At 53.3% G+C, this 19,057-nt stretch overlaps 2 protein-coding genes across 2 annotated transcripts in view; one reads left to right on the top strand and one right to left on the bottom strand.

The window, feature by feature from the left end:
- LOC121015622 (GON-4-like protein) overlaps positions 1-272 on the bottom strand; it is a 75,973-nt gene extending 75,701 nt beyond the window's left edge. Inside the window, exon 1 of the mRNA XM_040452688.1 lies at positions 238-272. The gene's annotated coding sequence lies outside the window, so the exon portion shown is untranslated. The remainder of the gene's footprint in view (positions 1-237) is intronic.
- The window catches only part of SYT11 (synaptotagmin 11), an 18,963-nt gene extending 1,078 nt beyond the window's left edge, over positions 1-17,885 (top strand). The window contains exons 2-4 of the mRNA XM_040452702.1: positions 5,344-6,170; positions 14,117-14,240; positions 14,789-17,885. Of these exons, the coding sequence (XP_040308636.1) occupies positions 5,344-6,170; positions 14,117-14,240; positions 14,789-15,099 (1,262 nt within the window). The 3' untranslated portion in view covers positions 15,100-17,885. The remainder of the gene's footprint in view (positions 1-5,343; positions 6,171-14,116; positions 14,241-14,788) is intronic.
- Positions 17,886-19,057: the final 1,172 nt, after the last annotated feature.

The raw sequence follows: 19,057 nt of genomic DNA, 5'->3' as shown, positions 1-19,057 counted from the left end.
GGGAGCCGCTGCCCGGCCGGCGGGGCGCGGGGCGCGGGGCTGGCGGCCGCCGAGGGCCCTCGAGCGCGGTTCTGCACCGTAATGGTGGGTCCGTCCGCTGCTACCAAATGGCGCTTGGCGCTGCCGAGCCGGGGATGACGTGATGTCTATTCTGGGCCTCCTGGCAGCGCCCAGGCCCCTCTCCCCGGGCCTTTGTTCCCTGTTTCCCTGGCTGGCTTTTCCGAGAGGGGGACTCACCGCGCTGGCGCTGGCGGGGGCGCGGGCCCGGCCGGGGGGGAGGGGCGGGGGAGGCCGGGCCCGGGGGAGGCCGCTTTGTGTACCCGGGAAGGCATTACGTCACCTCGGAGCGGCTGGCCCCCGACCCGGGCCTCTGGGCTCTCGGCTCGGCTGCAAGCCCAGGGGCGGAGAGTGGAGTGGAAAATGGGAGGAAGAAGGGAAAGACAAGCTGGGCGCGCAAGTGTTTTCCTCTGTGGGGCTTCCTCCAAAATGGGCCAGGTGTGCAGACTTCCTGGGCCAAAAATCGAGGAGTTGCCCTGCTCCTCCTCCCTCACGTCTACCCCAGCTTGGATGAGCGTCGCTGCCGGCCAAGGGCTCCTTCACATCCCCTAAGACAGCCTGTCTGTCCCTCCGACGACCCAGAAATCTTGAGCATCCAGACTACAGCTTTTAGGGTGGGGCCGTAATCCAAGTAGGAAATGGCTTTTCTCGCTCCCCGGTAAGGGGTTCGTGGAAACAGAACCCAATGAGCTCTCCCACCTCACTATCAGAAAGAAGACATCAGAGCAGGGGAAGCATCCAGAAAACAGATCACACCCATTAGCTACTGGTTCCCACTGATTCCCAAAGGCTAAATCTTAGCCGTATTTCTTTCTTACACCTCATTCACCTTCTGCGTCTTTATCTTTGAGTCCTGAATTTCCAAAATAGGTGGCCCTTTTGTGGTTACGTGAGCACTCCGTGATTTTCGTACTGCTCTTTTTCTTCTTACACCTTCTTTCCAACATACTCTTTTCTCTAATTGCAGTTCCAGGTTCCTGAGAAAGTTAGAAGTTCCGAAACATAATGTAGCAGTTTCTTTTAGGGGGAAAAGAGAAAAAAGATTTTTCAAAGACGGGGGCACCTGGGTGGCTCAGTCGGCTCAGACCATGATCCCGGGGTCATGGGATTGAGCCCCTTGTTGGGCTCGGCACTGAGTGTAGAGCCTGCTGATGAGTCTCTCTCTCTCTCTCTCTCTCTCTTTCTCTCTCTCTCCCTCTGCCCCCATCTCCCCTCTCTAAATTTGAAAAAAGAGAGAGCGAGAAACGATTATTTCAGCCTTTTACGTACTCCATTTTATTCCGTCCTTATGGTATCCTCCAGTTTTAGCATTATTATATAAATTTGCCAGATGAGGAAACTGAAGTTCAGCGAGATAAAGTAACTTGGGGTAAAGTCAAACAAACACGCAAGGGTAGTGCTAGGATTCAAACCAATGTCCAGTTGACGCCAAAACAAAGTCCGCTGTCATTTCACTGTGTCACCCTGGCCCACTTGACAGGGAAAGGCTGTTTTATGTTTTAGCACAGGGAGTGTCAACAGCAGGTCTGGTCAAAGGCTGAGAGAGCTGGGCACAGCCCCAATATGGCTCCCGGGTCTTTAGGCGTGTACAGAGGGTCCTACATAGCTGCCATTTCTGACTTCCTCACATCTCCTAGAGTACTTCCTTTCAGATGCCTTAGCCCTCGGGAGATACACCAAGCCAACACTCAATTATCCGTGACCTTGGAGGACAAAAGGAGCAAGCAGCACAGTCACTGCAATTTACGACTACTTTAGAACGCTGGCTTCAGCCATTAGTTCCAACTTCCTTTTCCCACCAAGCTTTTGACTAAAGCAAGACAGAGGGTTCTGAGTTTCGGCATCTCTGCTTTTTTCTAGTTCACTGCCTTGGGTGTGGGGGAGAGAGACGGGGGTTAACAGATATGAAAATGAAGAAGAAAATGGGGCAAGAGTGGGAAACCAGGTAGAGAGCAGCTGGATAAGCCACGGATGGCTTCATCTGCTTGTCTTTTTTCCCTTCTTTATCCCCCTGAAAGCGGGAGTCCTTCCTCTTCTCTCTACCCATCCCACCCCCATCTTCTTTTTTATTATTATTATTTTTTTTAACGTTTTTATTTATTTTTGAGACAGAGCATGAGCAGGGGAGGGGCAGAGGGAGCGGACACAGAATCGGAAGCAGGCTCCAGGCTCTGGGCTGTCAGCACAGAGCCCGACACGGGGCTCGCACTCGCAAACCGCGAGATCATGACCTGAGCCGAAGTCGGACGCCCAGCTGACTGAGACCCCCAGGCGCGCCCCCCACCTCCACCCCCATCTTCTAACCGCAGACGTGGAGGCATTATAAGCAGTAGTGGGTTGTTGCGAGATCACAGAGTAGGTCTATAGTGGAGCCAAAAGGATTACTCCAGTGTCCCCAGCCTGGGCCTTTACACCTCCCTTTCACATCATTGTCAAAAATGTGCCTGTCTTGTTGGTTTCCTGCTTTCCTCTTCTCCTGGAGGCAACCAGTGTTCACTGTCATTAGTCAGTAGCAAGCAGTTTTCAGGAATGTCCCTGGTTGGTGGTGAATGGAAAGCCACTTTTTCACATTGTGCCCATTCTGATTGACAACTGAATCCAATCAGTTGGGCAAACAAATATTTACTGAGCTCCTATTAAATGCAAAGACTCAGGGACTCAGAGATGGACAGCGTGTTATTTCCACGCGCCTTCAAGGAGCTTACCGCCAAGGCTGCTCCTATTTTATGAAACCTGTCACTAACAACTCTTATTTCACTTAATATATGAGAATAGACACTATTATTATTTAAACCTCGGTTTATTTTGTTAACGGCTTCACTCCTTAGTATTATTTAAAAACGTAATGTCTTCTTTTCTTGCCTGATCCCAACTTTCATAGCATCATGGGATGTTGGAGAAAGAACTTAAGAGACATTTAGTCCAATCTCTACTGAAGAGATCTCTCTCAGAATACGCCTGACCAATGGGGATCAAACCTCCAGAAGTTTTCAGTTGGAGGTTCACTGCCTTACGAAGCAATCTGGGCCATTGTGAGGCTGAACTAATAATAATTTGACTCTTTTCACTGAGTCAAAATCTGTCTTCCTGTAGCTTGTATGCACTGGTGCTAGACCTGTCCCCTTTGTAAAGTCAAATCAGACCTTTTCCATCAAAATGCCTTGAATGATTGAAGAAAGTTGTTATTCCCAGACCCCTCAGCTCCAATCCCTTCAACTTTTCCTCATTTGATACGGTTTCCAGGGCTTTTACTATCTTGATTATCCATTAATGGAGAGGTGCTCTGGGGTCAGGCAGACCAGGGTTTGGATCCCATCACCGCCAGTTGCTACCTCGTGGCCTATGGCAGATTTGAGTCCCCAGGTTCCTCAGTTATAAAGTGAGGATATTAGTGGTACCTAGTCAGTGAATTCATTGATTCAGAGAGAGCTCTAGAACAACGCGAGGACACAATAAATGTGCACAGAAAAATAGCGATTTTTATTCTTGTCATTGCTAGACAGAACAGTCCATATATGTTATGCCAGGGCAGATTAAATTATGCTACCCCCCAACCCTGTCATCGGGACATCATACTCCTGGTGTAGGTTGGCATCAGCCTAATTATACTTCGGAATAAACAACTAGATTATTTCTGCTCAGACTTGTTAAGTAAGGCCTCCCGTTGTGTATCAACAGGTTTTTGAAGGCCAATATAGAATTTTACATTTATCCCTGATGTATGTAATCATACGGACTCCTTTTTTTTTCCTGTCTGTGGAGGCCATCGTGAATTCACTAATTCATTTCTTCAGTGACTACTTACTATGTGCCGCATGGTTCTAGGACCTGGGGATATAGCAGTGATCAAAACAGACAGTCACTAATCTTATCTCGTAAGGAGGACAGATGAATATATGTCAGGAGTACTAAGTTCTATGCGGAAAAATAAAGCAGAGTGATGGGCATATTATCTCACTTGGCGCAGCCAGGAAATGCTGCTCTGATAAGGTAAGATTGGAGCAGAGGTCTGCGGTTGGTGAGGCAGTGAGCCGGGCAGATACCTGTGGAGGGATGTTTCAGGAAGAATCTGGAATATGTTGAAGTCACGTTTATTTCCTTAGTCCTCCCTGCCCTACGCATGGCTTCCCCAAAAAGTAATGTGGGCAACCAGAGGCCTTATCGAGACCTTTAAGGCCCAAATCCAGTTTGACTTCGGTGAACTTAAAGGGCAAAAGAAACCCCAAACTTGTTAGGGTCCCAGCTTGTGTGGGAAAGGACAAGAGGAGAGGAAGGGAAGGAACCGGTCTGTTTCTCTTTAGTTATCTGTTCATGCAACAAATATGTGCCAAGTACACGTTTGTGTTTTCAACATTGGGGATACAGAAATGAACCCAACAGACAAAATCCCTGTTCTCGTGAAACTTACTCTTTAGTGAAGAAGTTACTTACTGTCGTAAAATTTTACACCTGTGTGTGTTCCTATACATATTGTGGGGGTGCACACACGCTTGTGTTTTGCCGTGTGTGAGACAGATAGACCTATGGAGACGATGACACAGGGTAGGACCCCGGGGGCGGGGGGTCTAGGCGGGAAGACGGTTGAGCTTTGAGGTAGGGTGGTCAGGGAAGGCCTTGCTGAGGTGATATTTGAGCAAAGAGCTGACATTTTGCACAGTCCCTGTTTCTTCCTATTTAAGATGCAAGTATTGGGAGCTGGGAGCTGAAATTTGGAATGTATTTTTAAAATACTCAGATCCAGACTTCTTTTTACCACCCTTGAGCGCACTCCCCAAACCACCCAGGCTCAGCCCTACATCCTTCCACCCCAGCTGCCAGGCGACCCGCGCAGGCCCACGGCAAACCCTGTGCTGGATGCTGTGGAACATTCTCCCGAAGCCAGACGCAGCCTGTGCCCTTGAGCGTTGTGTAACAGTTGAGGTAGAGGTGACTTTGTAACACCTACAGGGTAGCTTTATGTGAATCACAAATCAGTAGGAGCGACCCAAGTCCTTAAGTGCTGCGAGAGGGCCAGGGAAAGAACGGGGAGTCGGGTGGGGCCCTTCCCGGAAGGCTTCCTGGAGAAGAGAAAGACTTCACCGGGTTCGGTGGAAAGGAAAAGCCGTGGTTGGTGGGAGGGGATGGCGCGGGGCATCCCCGGGAGAGGGGAGGTTCTCAAGCCCAGACGGGCCGGATTGGCGGGGCAGGTGCCAGATTGCCTTGGCTTCGCAGAGGCCCCCAGTGGAGGAGCTGCAGACGGGGGTTGAGGTCCACCTGCCTTGACGCGTCTCTGGTCTCCACCTGCAGATGTGTCGCCGGTGGTGGCCGGCCTCGTCGGGGCGTCCGTGCTTGTGGTGTGCGTCTCGGTGACCGTCTTCGTGTGGACGTGCTGCCACCAGCGGGCAGAGAAGAAGCACAAGACCCCCCCCTATAAGTTTATCCACATGCTCAAAGGCATCAGCATATACCCAGAGACCCTCAGCAACAAGAAGAAAATCATCAAAGTGCGGAGAGACAAAGACGGCCCCGGGAGGGAAGTGGGGCGGGGGAGCGTGCTGGTGGACGCGGCGGAGGCTGGCCTGCTGGGCCGAGACAAAGGCCCCGGGGGCCCCAGCTCTGGATCTTGTATGGACCAGCTACCTATTAAAGTGGACTATGGGGAAGAACTGAGGAGCCCCGTCGCGAGCCTGACCCCTGGGGAGAGCAAAACCACTTCTCCGTCGTCTCCGGAGGAGGACGTCATGCTAGGATCCCTCACCTTCTCGGTGGACTATAACTTCCCGAAAAAAGCGCTGGTGGTGACAATCCAGGAGGCTCACGGGCTGCCGGTGATGGATGAACAGACCCAGGGCTCCGACCCCTACATCAAAATGACAATCCTTCCCGACAAGCGGCATCGGGTGAAGACCAGAGTGCTGCGGAAGACCCTGGACCCCGTGTTTGACGAGACCTTCACCTTCTACGGCATCCCGTACAGCCAGCTGCAAGACCTGGTGCTCCACTTCCTCGTCCTCAGCTTTGACCGCTTCTCCCGGGACGACGTCATCGGGGAGGTCATGGTGCCGCTGGCCGGCGTGGACCCCAGCACGGGCAAGGCACAGCTGACCAGGGACATCACCAAAAGGAACATCCAGGTGAGGAGGAAGAGTGTGTTGGCGGGGGGGGGGGGGGGGGCTGGGGTTGGGGCCCCGGGCGGCCCCCGGTGAAACGGGGGGGCCGGGGGGGGGGGGGGGGGGGGGGGGGGGGCCCCCCCCCCCGCCCCGTGGGGGGAGATGAGAGCTCAGGGGACAAATGGAGGGCAGGGGGCGGACGGATGGAAGGAGGGGCTGTCAAGAATCAGCAGTGGCCGGAGTAAAACGGAGGGCCTGTCCAGCCGAGTCTCCTCCAAAAGGCACTTGGCAAGGACAGAGGCACAGGCAGCTGCTGAGATCTCGCCCAGTGCTGGGCATCCTGATGCTAAGCCGGGCTTGCTTGGAGCGGGCTGGCCCCCCGGTCCTAGACCCTCATGACATCAATGCTGTGGGGGCCGGTTTCTTCTCCAAAGTCATGTGTGACCTTCCTCTGCTGAACTGTGACGGGGCTTCGGTCATCTTGCCCTCAGCTTCCTTTTCTCAGCCCAGATCGCGGGTATAAGTAGTATCGTGTGTCTGTGTGTTCGCAGCCGTTCCATAAATGCCGTGTAGGGACTCGATTCACCTCCCAGGCCCTCTCCCGGGCCTCAGCCCCGCCACACATGCTCATCCTCGTCACCCCGTTTGCACAGATCGGCCGGGGAGTCAGGGCCCACCCTCCTGCCTCCTCCCCGCTGGGTGGCTCTGGCTCTTGACCTGTAGTTTCAGGGGCGCAAGAAACGTGCCCCCCCCCCCCAGTTCGCCCGTTTCTCCCACAGCCGGGGGAGCAGGGTGGTTCTCCGTGGAGCGCTCCGGCTCTGGCCAGACTGGCTGACTCCAGGCCCAGCTCACCACCTCCCAGCCGAGTGGCCCCGGTGAGCGCCTGAACCCTCCTCAGCTCGTTTCCCCGTCTGTGAAATGGGGCCGATAATACCGTCTTCCTTGCAGTGTTATGAGGATTAGGTGAGATAATGCGTCCGGCACGTCGTTGCCCTTGAGGGGCCTTTACTTTAGTGAAGGAGAAAGACGGTCTTGACAACTGCCAGGTGGTCAGCGTGGAAGAGGCTGTTGGCATTTTAAACGCAGAGTTTCATTCCTGTTGCAAGATACGACAGGAGTGGTTAATAACAGGGGCTTTGAAGTCGAACCCGAGTTTGAATCCAAATCTCGCCAGCCAGCTGACCTTGGGCAAGCCGCTGAGTTCCTCTGATCTCGGTTTCTGATGGGAACTAAGCGAGATGGTACATCTACGTAGCCCCAGGCACACCGTAAACCTTCAAGAAGTCGTAACCGCGACTGTTATTGCTGTCATTAGTAAGGTTTGGTCCCTGGGAGGTACGTGTGGTTAGCAGACACTTACATTTTAACAAAACGAAGGAAGGCAAGGGGTGTGCAGAAGGAGGTGGAAGGTTCAGAAAGGATGTCAGGGCCGCTGAGAACAACTGCTCACCTTCCAGAAAGAGCCGTGGCCCTGGCTGCCATGCTTCTCTCCCGACGCCTCTTCCACCTCCAGGCCCACACTGGACTCAGCAGGGAGGCAGGAGGGCCAGGATCGGACAAAGGAGGCTTACGGGGCCAGTAGAGGCTGGGTGTGCCCTGAGCGCCGGGCACAGTTTACCCGCTGGACGAGGGCGGGTTCCTCCCTTCCATGCTGTGTCTCTGGCACCTGTCACAGCAGCCGCCCGGCCACGCCACTGCCCGGGGAGCTGCGGCTGCCGCGTGGCACACCAGCCCTGCCTCCCAGGGGCCAGGGAAGCCCCCGCATCTTGAAGGGCGTTAGAGGTGCTCTTCGGGTCCTAAACGCTGGTCCCCTGCCAAGACAGGGGGAGACGTCCGAGAGCCCAACACAGCAGAGGCTCTTGTACCCTCAGAAGCACGGGTCGGAACTGCGGCGGTGACATGCTTTCAGCCCCCTCCACCGCGTCCCCTTCCCCGCCGTCTCCTTTCCTCGGGGCTCTGCTGAGTCCTCCCTGCTCCTCCTTTCCAGCAGCCCCAGTGCTCCACTGCCTGCCTTCATCAGCGCCGCACACCGTCCTTCCCTGCAGCCCCAGCCTCGGTGAAGCCACCAGCTGGCCAGACTCCCCCAGACGGCTCGTGCTCTTGCCGCCCAAGGCTGAAAGCAGGCGATGGCTCTGTGCCAGGCTGCAGCTGGGGAGAGACTGGCCAGGAAAGGGACTGATTTGGGCTGGGAACAAAACAGCCTCAAATCCCGGACACTGGCCAGGGAGCACAGACAATGGCATTTGCTAAACCGCCAGGGGCTCTTGGCAAGAGCCACGTTTCTTTCCACTTTATTAACTCCCTTCAGGAGGGACAAGCCAGGGCGAGGATCCTGAGCAACAGGCCCCCTGGGAGAGGCACAGACAGGACACGCAGAGCCCTCCAGCCCGCTGGACCTCCTCAGCGTGTTTCTGCAGCCAGCGCCTGTGGCCAGGGCTGCGCTCCGTCCCGAGCCACGAGTCCACACGCCTGCCTGTAGCACGGCCTCCAGATGTCTACCCTGCACCCTCCCTGCTGTGGCCCAGAGTCTGCCCTTTCTGGGTCTCCCCCTGGCTCAGCAGTTAGAGCTGCTCTGGACCGTCCCGCACTCTATAAAGAGCTACAGGGCCACGCTCTCTTCTCCCACCCGGAGGCTTGGGTGGGGACTGCTGGGAATTGGGTTTCCCCAGATAACCCCACACCCCTACCTGAACTTCCTTCAGCAGAAAAATCGCCTCTCATCCTTCCTTTTACCTAGTGTGGTCTGGTTGACGAAGCCCAGGACTGGCTGTCGTGTGTGACTCCCATTTTAGTCCTCACTCGGGGCCAGCGGCCACCGTTTCTCGGCCTTGATCCTTGGCAGAGAAGGCTGATGGGATCACGGAGAGCGCTGTTAGCTCTTAGGAAAAATTAGCCCTTGATTATTAGTAAAAGAAGATCACAGTATAAATTCTATAATGCCCTAAATCTCTGAATTGGACTCTGGAATGAGCTTTTTTGGGGGGGGGGGAAGCGGGGGGCAGCTATTTCTCTAATATTTCATTTGGTTAGAAATTATTATTATTATTTTTAAGTACGCTCTATACCCAACGTGGGGCTCGGACTCATGACCCGGAGGTCAAGAGTCTCCTGCTCTTCTGACTGAGACAGCCAGCCACCCCTCAAGATAAAAATCAAAGTGAATTAAAGTAGAGTGAAAATGCAAGTAAATTCCCATAAAAGATCACCCACGAGGGGGAGGGAGGCGGCCCAGAGGGGGCCTGGGGGCAAAAGAGGGTGGAAAGAGAAGTAACTGACAAGCGGGTCTTGCAGAGCTGTTAGATTCCCCCGAATCTCTTCGCGTCATTGTTTTCCAACTCTCTTCCCATCTTTCCTGGGCCACATCTGGTGCTGATGGCCTGGGACAGTGGTCGTGGGAATGCCAGGATTCTCAAAATCTCAGACTCCTAAGGAACCTGAGAGGTCATCCAGTCGAGCCAAAAGGGACTGAAAAGAGAGAAAGAAATGAGCCACGGAGAGCGTGGCTGTGTGTGTGTACTGGGGAAGAGAAGATGTGGTTGAACATCAAGGTTTTTGTTTCTCGTTTTCCCATGGCTGTGGTTGGTGTGGAGGTGGCCCCAGAGGACCTCTGGCCCCAATAAAGTTGTACTGAGGACGCGCGGGGCCACCTGGTGCAAAGACTGTGTGGCTCGCCAGTCCCTCTGGAACGGACCCTCACCCTACCGTGTCTTCCCTACCCCCAGTTTCTGTTCCTCTTCTGCGCTGTGGGAGAAAGGCGCCTGAGAGCAAAGCCTCCCCGCTCTTTCAGGCACGGAGGACACCCTTCCTCCCCCTGCACTCCTGCTTGTCTGCCCCCAGCAGGGTTTTTGCCTCACTCGGCCAGGGGGCTGGGAAACAGAGCTCACTCCCAGCCCTTGACAAAGATCCCTTGAGAAAGAGCCATTGACAATGCCACTCGCAGTGGGAATTGGGTGGAAAGAGAAGGGGGGAGGGGAGGGGACGTGAGATCTGGCCTTCAGTGTGGAGGCACAGTGGCTCTCGGGTGCTATTGTGGCTGCAGACTTGACCTGGGCTTCACCGGGGGCACTGGACGGGGGTGGGCGTTCTGCCCAAGTAAGATGACCAGAGTTGAAGTGGGGGGGATCGGATGGGAGAACAACTGCCTGAGGGGTGATTTTAGGGGAGAAAAGAAAGTTGTAACCAGAAGTTGTTCACTTTCCCTGAGAACTAGGGAAGGGACATGGGGATTTAGACTGGAAAGATTTGGCTATGAGGGACGATTTACAAAACACAGTTTTAACCAAATAATTAGGAAACATAAGCTATAATTTTATAGCTAATGCTTTTTTTTTCTTTTTACAAATAAAACACTTGGGTTTTTGTTTTTAACGATCAGGCTCATGTAACTTTTTTAAACGAGGCTCCATACCCAAAATGGGGCTCGAACTCATGACCCCGAGATCAAGAGTCAGTCACACGCTCTTCCTGCTGAGCCAGCCGGGCGCCCCCAGAAAACTCTTTGTTGTTTAGAGTTTTCCTCTTACGCCATCTACCCTTTTTCTGTATACAAAGTGAGAATTATATTTAATTGTATATAATTAATTTTATGTAATAATGTAAGATTATATTTAAATCTTTATATTTAAAGATTGTGCAGGGGCGCCTGGGTGGCTCCGTCAGTTAAGCGTCCGACTTCGGCTCAGGTCATGGTCTCACAGTTGGTGAGTTCAGGCCCCGCGTCGGGCTCTGTGCTGACAGCTCGGAGCCTGGAGCCTGCTTGGGATTCCGTCTCCCTCTCTCTGCCCCTCCCCCACCCATGCTCTACCTCTCTCAAAAATAACACTTAAAAAAAAATTAAAAAAAAAAAAAGATTGTGTGTGCATATTTCGTGTTTAGTGCCAGTATTCAAGGATGTTCCAGACCTCAAATCTAGTTAACATTTCTTCAGGGCTTGGGGAATGAAGTGGTGGCCCAGATCACCCAGAAGTTCCTTCTAGATCAGTGCTCACTGCCGGAACTCTCCGTGACGGTGCAAATGTTCTGTACGTGCGCTGGGACACTTGAAATATGGCTAGTGTGACTCAGGAACTAAAATTTTAATCTTACTTAATTTTAACTAATTTAAAATTAAATGTAATCGGACACTTGGAGCAAGTGGCTACCGTATCGGAAAGCTCAGTTCTGAATGTTCCTCTGGAAGGCGCTTAATTTCCCTTATCGCGTGGGATGACTTTCCTGACGCCATTTGGCCGTACCTAATAGTAAAAATGAGTTTACGTTCTCTGATTGCGTTCTGACTCACGTCAAAAGGAAGCAGCCCAGAAGTATACTGGTTGGCAGGGACAACCGGCCTGTGATCCTAAGCTGGCCGAGGGTACTTCCGCGGACATAATCGAGAGCTGACAACATGTATGTTCTGGGAAAGGAAAAACCGTGGGGCTTCAGTCTAGCAGAGAAAAGCCGTGAAAATCTTTTGTAAGTCTGTTCGCTTTTGGACTTTGGTTTCAAAAGCTAGCGGGTGAGTTTAAATCTTAGTCCTGTGATGCCCTACCACGGACCTTTGCATGCGTTCCTGGAATGAAATGTAGCCTCAGGAAAGTTTGTGAACCAGGCGAGCTATTACTCAGTTTCATTCCTTGAGGGGAGTTAGGCTTCTAATCAAAGCACAGATTTTTAGGTTTCTTCCCTCGCTTTCCACTGACGAGCTAATTAAATTACTCGCTGCTGTTCTTTCCTGCACAGGCACCCTGAGCAGGTAGCGCAGAAGTCTGCGAGCTTCTCCAGATAGGGCTTCCCGCCGCCCCCCGTCCGGCCCCAGCCGCTAGCGTCGCGCCTTCACCAAGCAGGTGCACAGAACGCTGTTGTCGGGAGCGTGTGGCACGGGTAGGGCTGGTGGTGAGTGTAGCCCGGTTTTGCGCAGTCTACAAACTCCTGGAGTAGGTGACATTTCTTGAGGGCTTTGAAGGACATAGGGATGAGACTTGGTAGCGAGGGAGTGGTTTTTGTCCCAAATTTACCTTATTATGTCCAGTGTTCCTTGAGCCCCACCTCCTTTTTGTTTCCTTTCTCCCAGCCCCATCCTCACTTCATAAAAAGGTAGATACACATTAAAATTTTTAAAGATTTTTAACGAGAAAAAAAAATTTTTTTTGATCATAATTTTAAAAATGAGCTAAGAAACAAGAAATTGCCCTCCACTCTCCCCTCCCACTTCCACTTTCGTCAGTTCTTCCTGACACTTCTTGCCCCACACCCATCCCCGGGTCCCGGCCTCAGTGTCTCCCCTCCTCAGCCTCAGGGCCGCCTCTGCTCTGTCTGTCTGTCCGTCCGTCTGTCCATCCATCAGTTGTCCGGCCTCCACTAGAACAGTAGCGGCCTTCATAAATCGTCGACGGCGGCAACGCCTGTCGCCCCTGTGCTGGTGGCTGCCCTTGGCCTGTGTGCTGCGGCTGAGTCTGCTGTTTGGTTCCAAGGTCCTCGCCTGACCCACCCCCCAGGTTCCCTCCTCCCGGCACCTCCCCCCAACTCTGGGAACACAGGGGACCCTCTCAGGACCCAGTGCCTTCATAGCGGCCATTCCTGCCGTTCGTCCTGACCAGTCTTCCCACGGACTCACTGTCATAAACTCAGCCCGGAGGTTGTGTGGCAAACCCCCCTCCCGGGGGTCCCCCAGCAGCACTGGGACAGGTCCTGACAGCCCCGAGGAGGGCGTGTTTGTTTGCACCTGTCTCTCTGGACGTGGTAAGCTCCCTGGGAGCAAGAACCAGATCCTGGGCGCCCGGCTGGCTCTGTCCGTGGAACATGCAACTCTTGATCTCGGGGTTGTGAGTTCAAGCCCCACCTTGGGCATAGAGACTAGAAAGAAAAGAAAAATGTGGGGAAATGAAAAAGAAAGAAGGAAAAAAATAAGGATTTGGGTCCTATTTGCTCCAGATCCCCAGCACCCAGCTTGTAGTAAGTATCCAAATATTGTTTCAAGTGTCCTTAGAGGGGTGCCTAAGAATGGCTCAGTTGATTAAGTGTCCAGCTCTTGGTTTTGGCTCAACTCATGATCTCATGGTTTGTGAGTTCAAGCCCCACATCAGGCTCTGCGCCGACAGAGCAGAGCGTGCTTGGAATTCTCTGTCACCTCTCTCTCTGCCCCTCCCCTGCTCTCTCTCTCTCTCTCTCTGCTCCTCCCCCACTCATGCTGTCTCTCTCAAAATAAATAAAGTTAAAAGAAATTTATTTTTTAATGTCCTTGGAGGACCGGAGGGTTTTTTCAAGCTCAAAGTAGAACCTGGCATAAAATGTAAAGAGGGGAACACGCAGACGTGAGTGGGGGAGGGGCCAGCACTCAGAAGTGCTTTCGGTGAGGCAGGAGGAGCAGGTGTGGACATCCAACTCGTGAAATGGAAGAACAGTCACCGGAAAGTGCGGGAGCCTGCCCAAAGCCAGGTGGTGAGTAAATGGCAAAGCTAAGGCTCCAACCCAAGTTTCCTGCCTTCCAGTCTACAGTCTCCAAAACTTTCAGCGCGAGAACCAAATGAGACCGTCAGAGACAATGTGCTTCTGTCTCGCGCCCCGTGTGCCAGGCACTGGCACAGGTAAACGTTTACCAATTTTAACATATTTAATCGTCTTGATAATGCTTTGAGGTCAGTACCGTTTGTATCTTCATCTTTCAGCCGAGGAAGGTGACACAGAGACGTCCAGTTCTTGTCCCAGGTCACGCAGACAAGCATTCGCAGCAGGACTTGGATCCGGACCAACCTGGCCTCACAGTCTGCGCTCTTGAATACTAGTCGAGGCTGCCTCTCCTCGCAGATGATTTTATTTAGTATCAGGATTAGAAGTAGAGTATTTCCGTTTTTCTCTCCCTGTTACTTTGGTAGCTACATCCCTACAGGGCGACCGTCTCCCCTGTGCCTTCCCCCGTCACTGCTGCGCACTCACTGTGCCAGGCTCTGTCCCTCGTGGCGGGACCCTCATCTGCTGTTCCTTCTCCACAGAAGTGCATTAGCAGAGGGGAGCTCCAGGTGTCTCTGTCATACCAGCCCGTGGCACAGAGAATGACAGTGGTGGTCCTCAAAGCCCGACACCTGCCGAAAATGGACATCACCGGTCTCTCAGGTAGCAGCTATTTACTCCAACCTACTTCTGTCCGTCCCAGCACCACCGCGTCCCGGCCTGGGGCCCTGACAGCGCCGGCATTTTAGAACCCCTAGCACCCTGTTCCTCTGTCCACGCTCTCCTCGTGGCGATTGCCTGGGTTGTAGGTCTCCCTGGCGGGGGCGGGGGTGCTTTGAGTGGGCGTACGGGGTCTTGACGTTTGGTGGGATGTCGGGGCCGGGGTGGGTGTGCGTGCCAGGTGCTGAGCCCCCGCGCCAGGCGAGACATCTCAAAAAGGCTGCGGGCTTTTGTTAGTCCCGGCGCCCTTGCAAACACCTCCTGGTGTCACGGGGTTTCTTCAGACCTGACTGGAGGAAGTTCTGTTACACTCCTGCTTGGCTCCCGTGGCCCCCCTACCCAGGCAGGCAGACGCACCTAAAGTCAGAGTGGGTTTGGTGTGAGGGGCCACCAACGAGAGGAACGTCAGAGCCCCTCCCTGCCAACACGAAACCAGCAGGAGGACCGTGTCATGGGTCTGTCTCCCTCTTTTCTTGTCTCTTTGGCGGCCCCAGATCCTTACGTCAAGGTGAACGTCTACTACGGCAGAAAACGCATCGCCAAGAAGAAAACCCATGTGAAAAAGTGCACTTTGAACCCAGTCTTCAACGAGTCTTTCGTCTACGACATCCCCCCCGACCTGCTGCCTGACATCAGCATCGAGTTTCTGGTCATCGACTTCGACCGCACCACCAAGAACGAGGCGGTGGGGAGGCTGATCCTGGGGGCACACAGCATCACCACCAGCGGGGCGGAGCACTGGAGGGAGGTGTGCGAGAGCCCCCGCAAGCCCGTGGCCAAGTGGCACAGTCTGAGCGAATACTAATCCTGTGCTCCTCGCCTGAGCCCGGGGCTGGGCAGGGCAGGCGGGGAGACGCCAGGGAGAAGCAGACTTAAAACCTCATTTTAGTTGTAGAAGAAGATTTCTTACAAAATAAACCCCACGAAGAACGCCCCGTGACCACAGCTGCAGATCAGTTCTTAGTGATGATGATTTTTCTCCTTCGCAAGGCACTAGAAATTCTTTTTTTTTTTTTTTTATGGGGAAAAAGAGAGGGAAAGGCCTCACCAGTCTATATATAACAATGTAACCTTATACTTGCATGTCTAATACAAACTGAAGAAATTAGCCTAACTGCCAATATCAAGTTACAGATTTTGATCCATGAAAATTGTGTTTTGTGCCGAATTGTATTTGCTGATTACCTGAAATTGGCCTCTTTTTACCGGGCTTTGCTGGAGAGGCGCCGTCTCCCCCCCCCCCCCGCCCCCCGACCTCTGCAGGTGAGACCTCACGGCTTCATCTTCCCCGTGTTCTCTGACACCCCTGCTCTTTGGCCGAGCCCAAGGTCCAGAGGTCCAGAGTGAGCCAGGAAACAGGCCGGGTGGACGAGGCAGGGTTTGCAGGGGAGAGAGGATCCGAGGCGTGGGGTCTCTGCGCCAGCGTTCCCGCGGGGAAGGGGCAGGGGCAGTCTGTGATTAATTTGTGACAAAGCACACGAACATAGCAGACTGACTAGGTAGAATTCGGGTTTACGGAACTAGATGACTGCTCTGGAGGGAGCTTTGAAGACTTCAGATCTGGCTCTCCGGTGGCACCAGTGGGCTCGTGCGGCCGGTCCCAGACGCTGTTTGTGAGCGTGGGCAGAACGGAGGTGCCCGTCACCACCTTGCAGCTACACCAGCAAGTGACAGCCGTTTGTTGGTTCGCAGGATGAAACTGACCTTTTTTTTTTTTCCCAGAAATGCTCACCATGGAGAAGCTGCAGTCTTCTCAGGTAGCTTAGAGGAGGTTGGCTTTGCTTCATAAGGAAAAGGGCCTGCAGAAACTAGTCTGTATCCTTGAATTTTTCAATCGCGGCTCTTAAAAATAACGAAATAAGTAAACGTTGAGTTAAGGAGTGATCAAGGTAACCTGGAATCTTCTATAACATCCCGTCCCTCGTGGTTCTCGGGCTCCAGGGGTCGAGACCAGGTGGAGGGATGGGATGGGGGCAGCCCAGGGTGCGAGGGATTCAACTTCAGGCCTCCTGACTCCGGGCGGGCGGGCCGTGGCTCTGAGGCCAAGGCCTCCCAGAGGGCAGACACCTGGTCCGCTGGCTGCAGGCCTTTCCTCTGGCCTGCGTGGGGGCTCACGCGAGCAGCAGCCGGAACCAAGGCCCGAAGGGGCCGCCAAGGCAGGGCCACCCCGGACAAGAGCCGTCCTTCCCTCTGGCCTCCGAGGGGGCCGGGTGTCCAGACAGGGCGGCGATATTGCCTTTGACGTTCCCCGAGCTCTTGCGGATTTAAAACCAGTCTGCTCCCCCTGAATCCCTTTAGCTGTTCTTTCTGAAGCCTGGATTCTTGACAGTGCGGAGCAGTGCTGAGCAGGCCCGGAGCCCACACCGCCGGCCCCCGCCCTCGTCTGACTCCCCGGCCCGGCGGTGTCCCCACTGGTCTCCAGCCTATACTCCATGGAATGTAAATACTGTATCATACGTAGAAGAAAATAATTTTTGTTTTCTAAAAATGCATTTTGAGATAGTTTAATGTAAATCGGACAGGAGCGTCCTGAAGCCCCCTTAGGAAAAAACCTGCTTCCTCTTCATCGCCTTAATGTCTGAAGATCAGAAACCGCTGAGCACCCCGCTCGTGTCCTTCCCAGAAACAGTGCAAAGCAACAGGCGAGACAGTCTGGTGTTTGCCCCGCTGAGTGCCTGTAGCCCCTCCTGCGGCCCCCTCTCCCAGTCTCCCCCCCGCCCCCCGCCTCCAGGCGGCTTTCCTCCCTCATTCTTCTGGGCTGTTGAGCAGTGGGCGGTGAGGTGACAGGGCGGGGACCGTAGTTCTGGAGCCAGGAGTGACCTCCAAGGAGGCAGACAGCACAGGGCCCCTCCCTCCTACCTCACGCCTGAACCATCATGCCCTTGGCTTTGCTGTCCCAAAGTTTCCTAGCTGCCTTCGGCTTTCACCCGTGTCCCTCCCAGAGCCACCTGAAAGGGCGGAGGAGTAGTGTCCTCCTCGGAGTCAGTTGAAAGACAAGAGAGTCGCACCCTAGCTTTTGCACAAGGCACTCGTGGTCGGGAACGGGTTAGGGAACGGTCACTTCTGATTTTCCAAGAGTCAGTCCTTCTCTGCTGATAATCTTGATTCCTTTGGGAAGACAAGAGTTTTTCGTAATAACAAAAGTCCCTCTATGAGTTATTCCTCCGTTCGGTTCTTCTCGGTGGAGCACAGCCACGAGGTACGTGTCCATGAACATGCTCTAGATATGAAAACAGAGAGAACTGGTTTGTGGGACAGGAGCGGCTTGCTCAGGAGAGGGAACGGTACGAGTCCTTTTTCTTGGAAGGCTTTTATTATGGCCACGACAGTGACATTGCCCTCACCATGATCCTTCTCCGATGTGGTCGTCTTTCTTTACCTTGTGTCTTCTCTTGTAAAAATGAAACTCAAAATAAATGTGTCAAATTAAAAAAAAAAAAAAAAGAAAAAACGGAAAAAAGCTAACATGAGTTGTGTGAAACTGCATAATGCTGTAATGCTAACCTACAATGTGTAACGCTATCTTGTACGTGGACTTTGTTAATGCACCACACAAGTGCAAAATAAAGACTGACTCACATTAAACACGCACAGGGACATGTGCATGGTTTTCTTGAGAGCCGGTGACTGCGAATGAGGTTGGTCCTCAGACTCCAGGATGTTCCAGGGCGCGCTTTCCAGTGTGGGCCCCACAGCACCTGATCCGTGGCCATCTGGAGCACTTGTTAGAAAAGGCAGAGTCAGGGGGGGTGGGGGGGGGATGGGTGCCCTGCTGGCCGAGTTGGGGGAGCCTGCAACGTCTGCTCTCGGGGTCGTGAGTTTGAGCTCCACACCGGGTGTAGAGCTTACTTAAAAAAAAGAAAAGGGGCTCCTGAGTGGCTCAGTAGGTTGAGCGTTCGATTTCGGCTCAGGTCATGATCTCGCGGTTCGTGGGTTCAAGCCCCACGTTGGGCTCTGTGCTGACAGCTGGGAACCTGAAGCCTGCTTTGGATTCTGTGTCTCCCTCTCTCTCTGCCCCTCCCCACTCATGCTCTGTTTCTCTGTCTCAAAAATAAACGTAACAAAAATTAAAAAAAAAAGAAAAAATGCAGATTCCAGGCTCCAGACCTAAAATCCTTTCTCTAGTGTTTCTGTTTTCCTCTCAAAATGTTATTCCTAAGACCATAACCACCAGGAGAGAGATAAGGGCTTTGATGCTAGTTAGCCTGTCCCTGTAACTGGAAATATTTATACCCCAAAGTATTTCTACCCCCAGAGCAATACCAGAGGGCTGATTCTGTTCTCACCTTCGTTCACTCCTCAACAAGCACCTGTCCTTGAGCACCCGGAGCTTTATACCCGGCAAAGTAAGAGGCCCGCCCCTGTGCGCCTTCAGCAGCCGACCAGCTGCCCTCCGGTCAGAGCACAAGTAAATATGTAATTAAAGATTTACAGAGAAACGCTCTGAAAGAAAAGACCTGCAGGTCCCTGCTCCCCTCTCAGAGGTCGCGCCCTGGGCCGCTGTGACCCTGAGGCTGCTCCACGGACCCCCCTGTGCACCCTGTGTCTGGAATGATGCACCTTCCCTACCTTCTGCTCTGGAAATTGCCTCCCTGTGTGAACATGCTGGAAGCAGGAGAGAAAGCCCCCGCTCTTTTCGAGTTCCAGTGAAGGAACTAAAAACCATTTTTATTTTATCATTTTTTTAAGTTTATTTTGAGAGAGAGTGTGTGTGGGAGTGGGGGGAGGGGCAGAGAGACAGAGAGGGAGACAGAGTCCCAAGC

The sequence above is a fragment of the Herpailurus yagouaroundi genome, unplaced genomic scaffold (genome assembly GCF_014898765.1).
Source record: "Herpailurus yagouaroundi ecotype Mexico unplaced genomic scaffold, PumYag 207, whole genome shotgun sequence".
In the NCBI taxonomy this organism is placed as follows: Eukaryota; Metazoa; Chordata; class Mammalia; order Carnivora; family Felidae; genus Herpailurus; species Herpailurus yagouaroundi.
The sequence above is the reverse complement of the archived record's forward strand: the minus strand, read 5'-3'. Positions and strand labels throughout refer to the sequence as shown.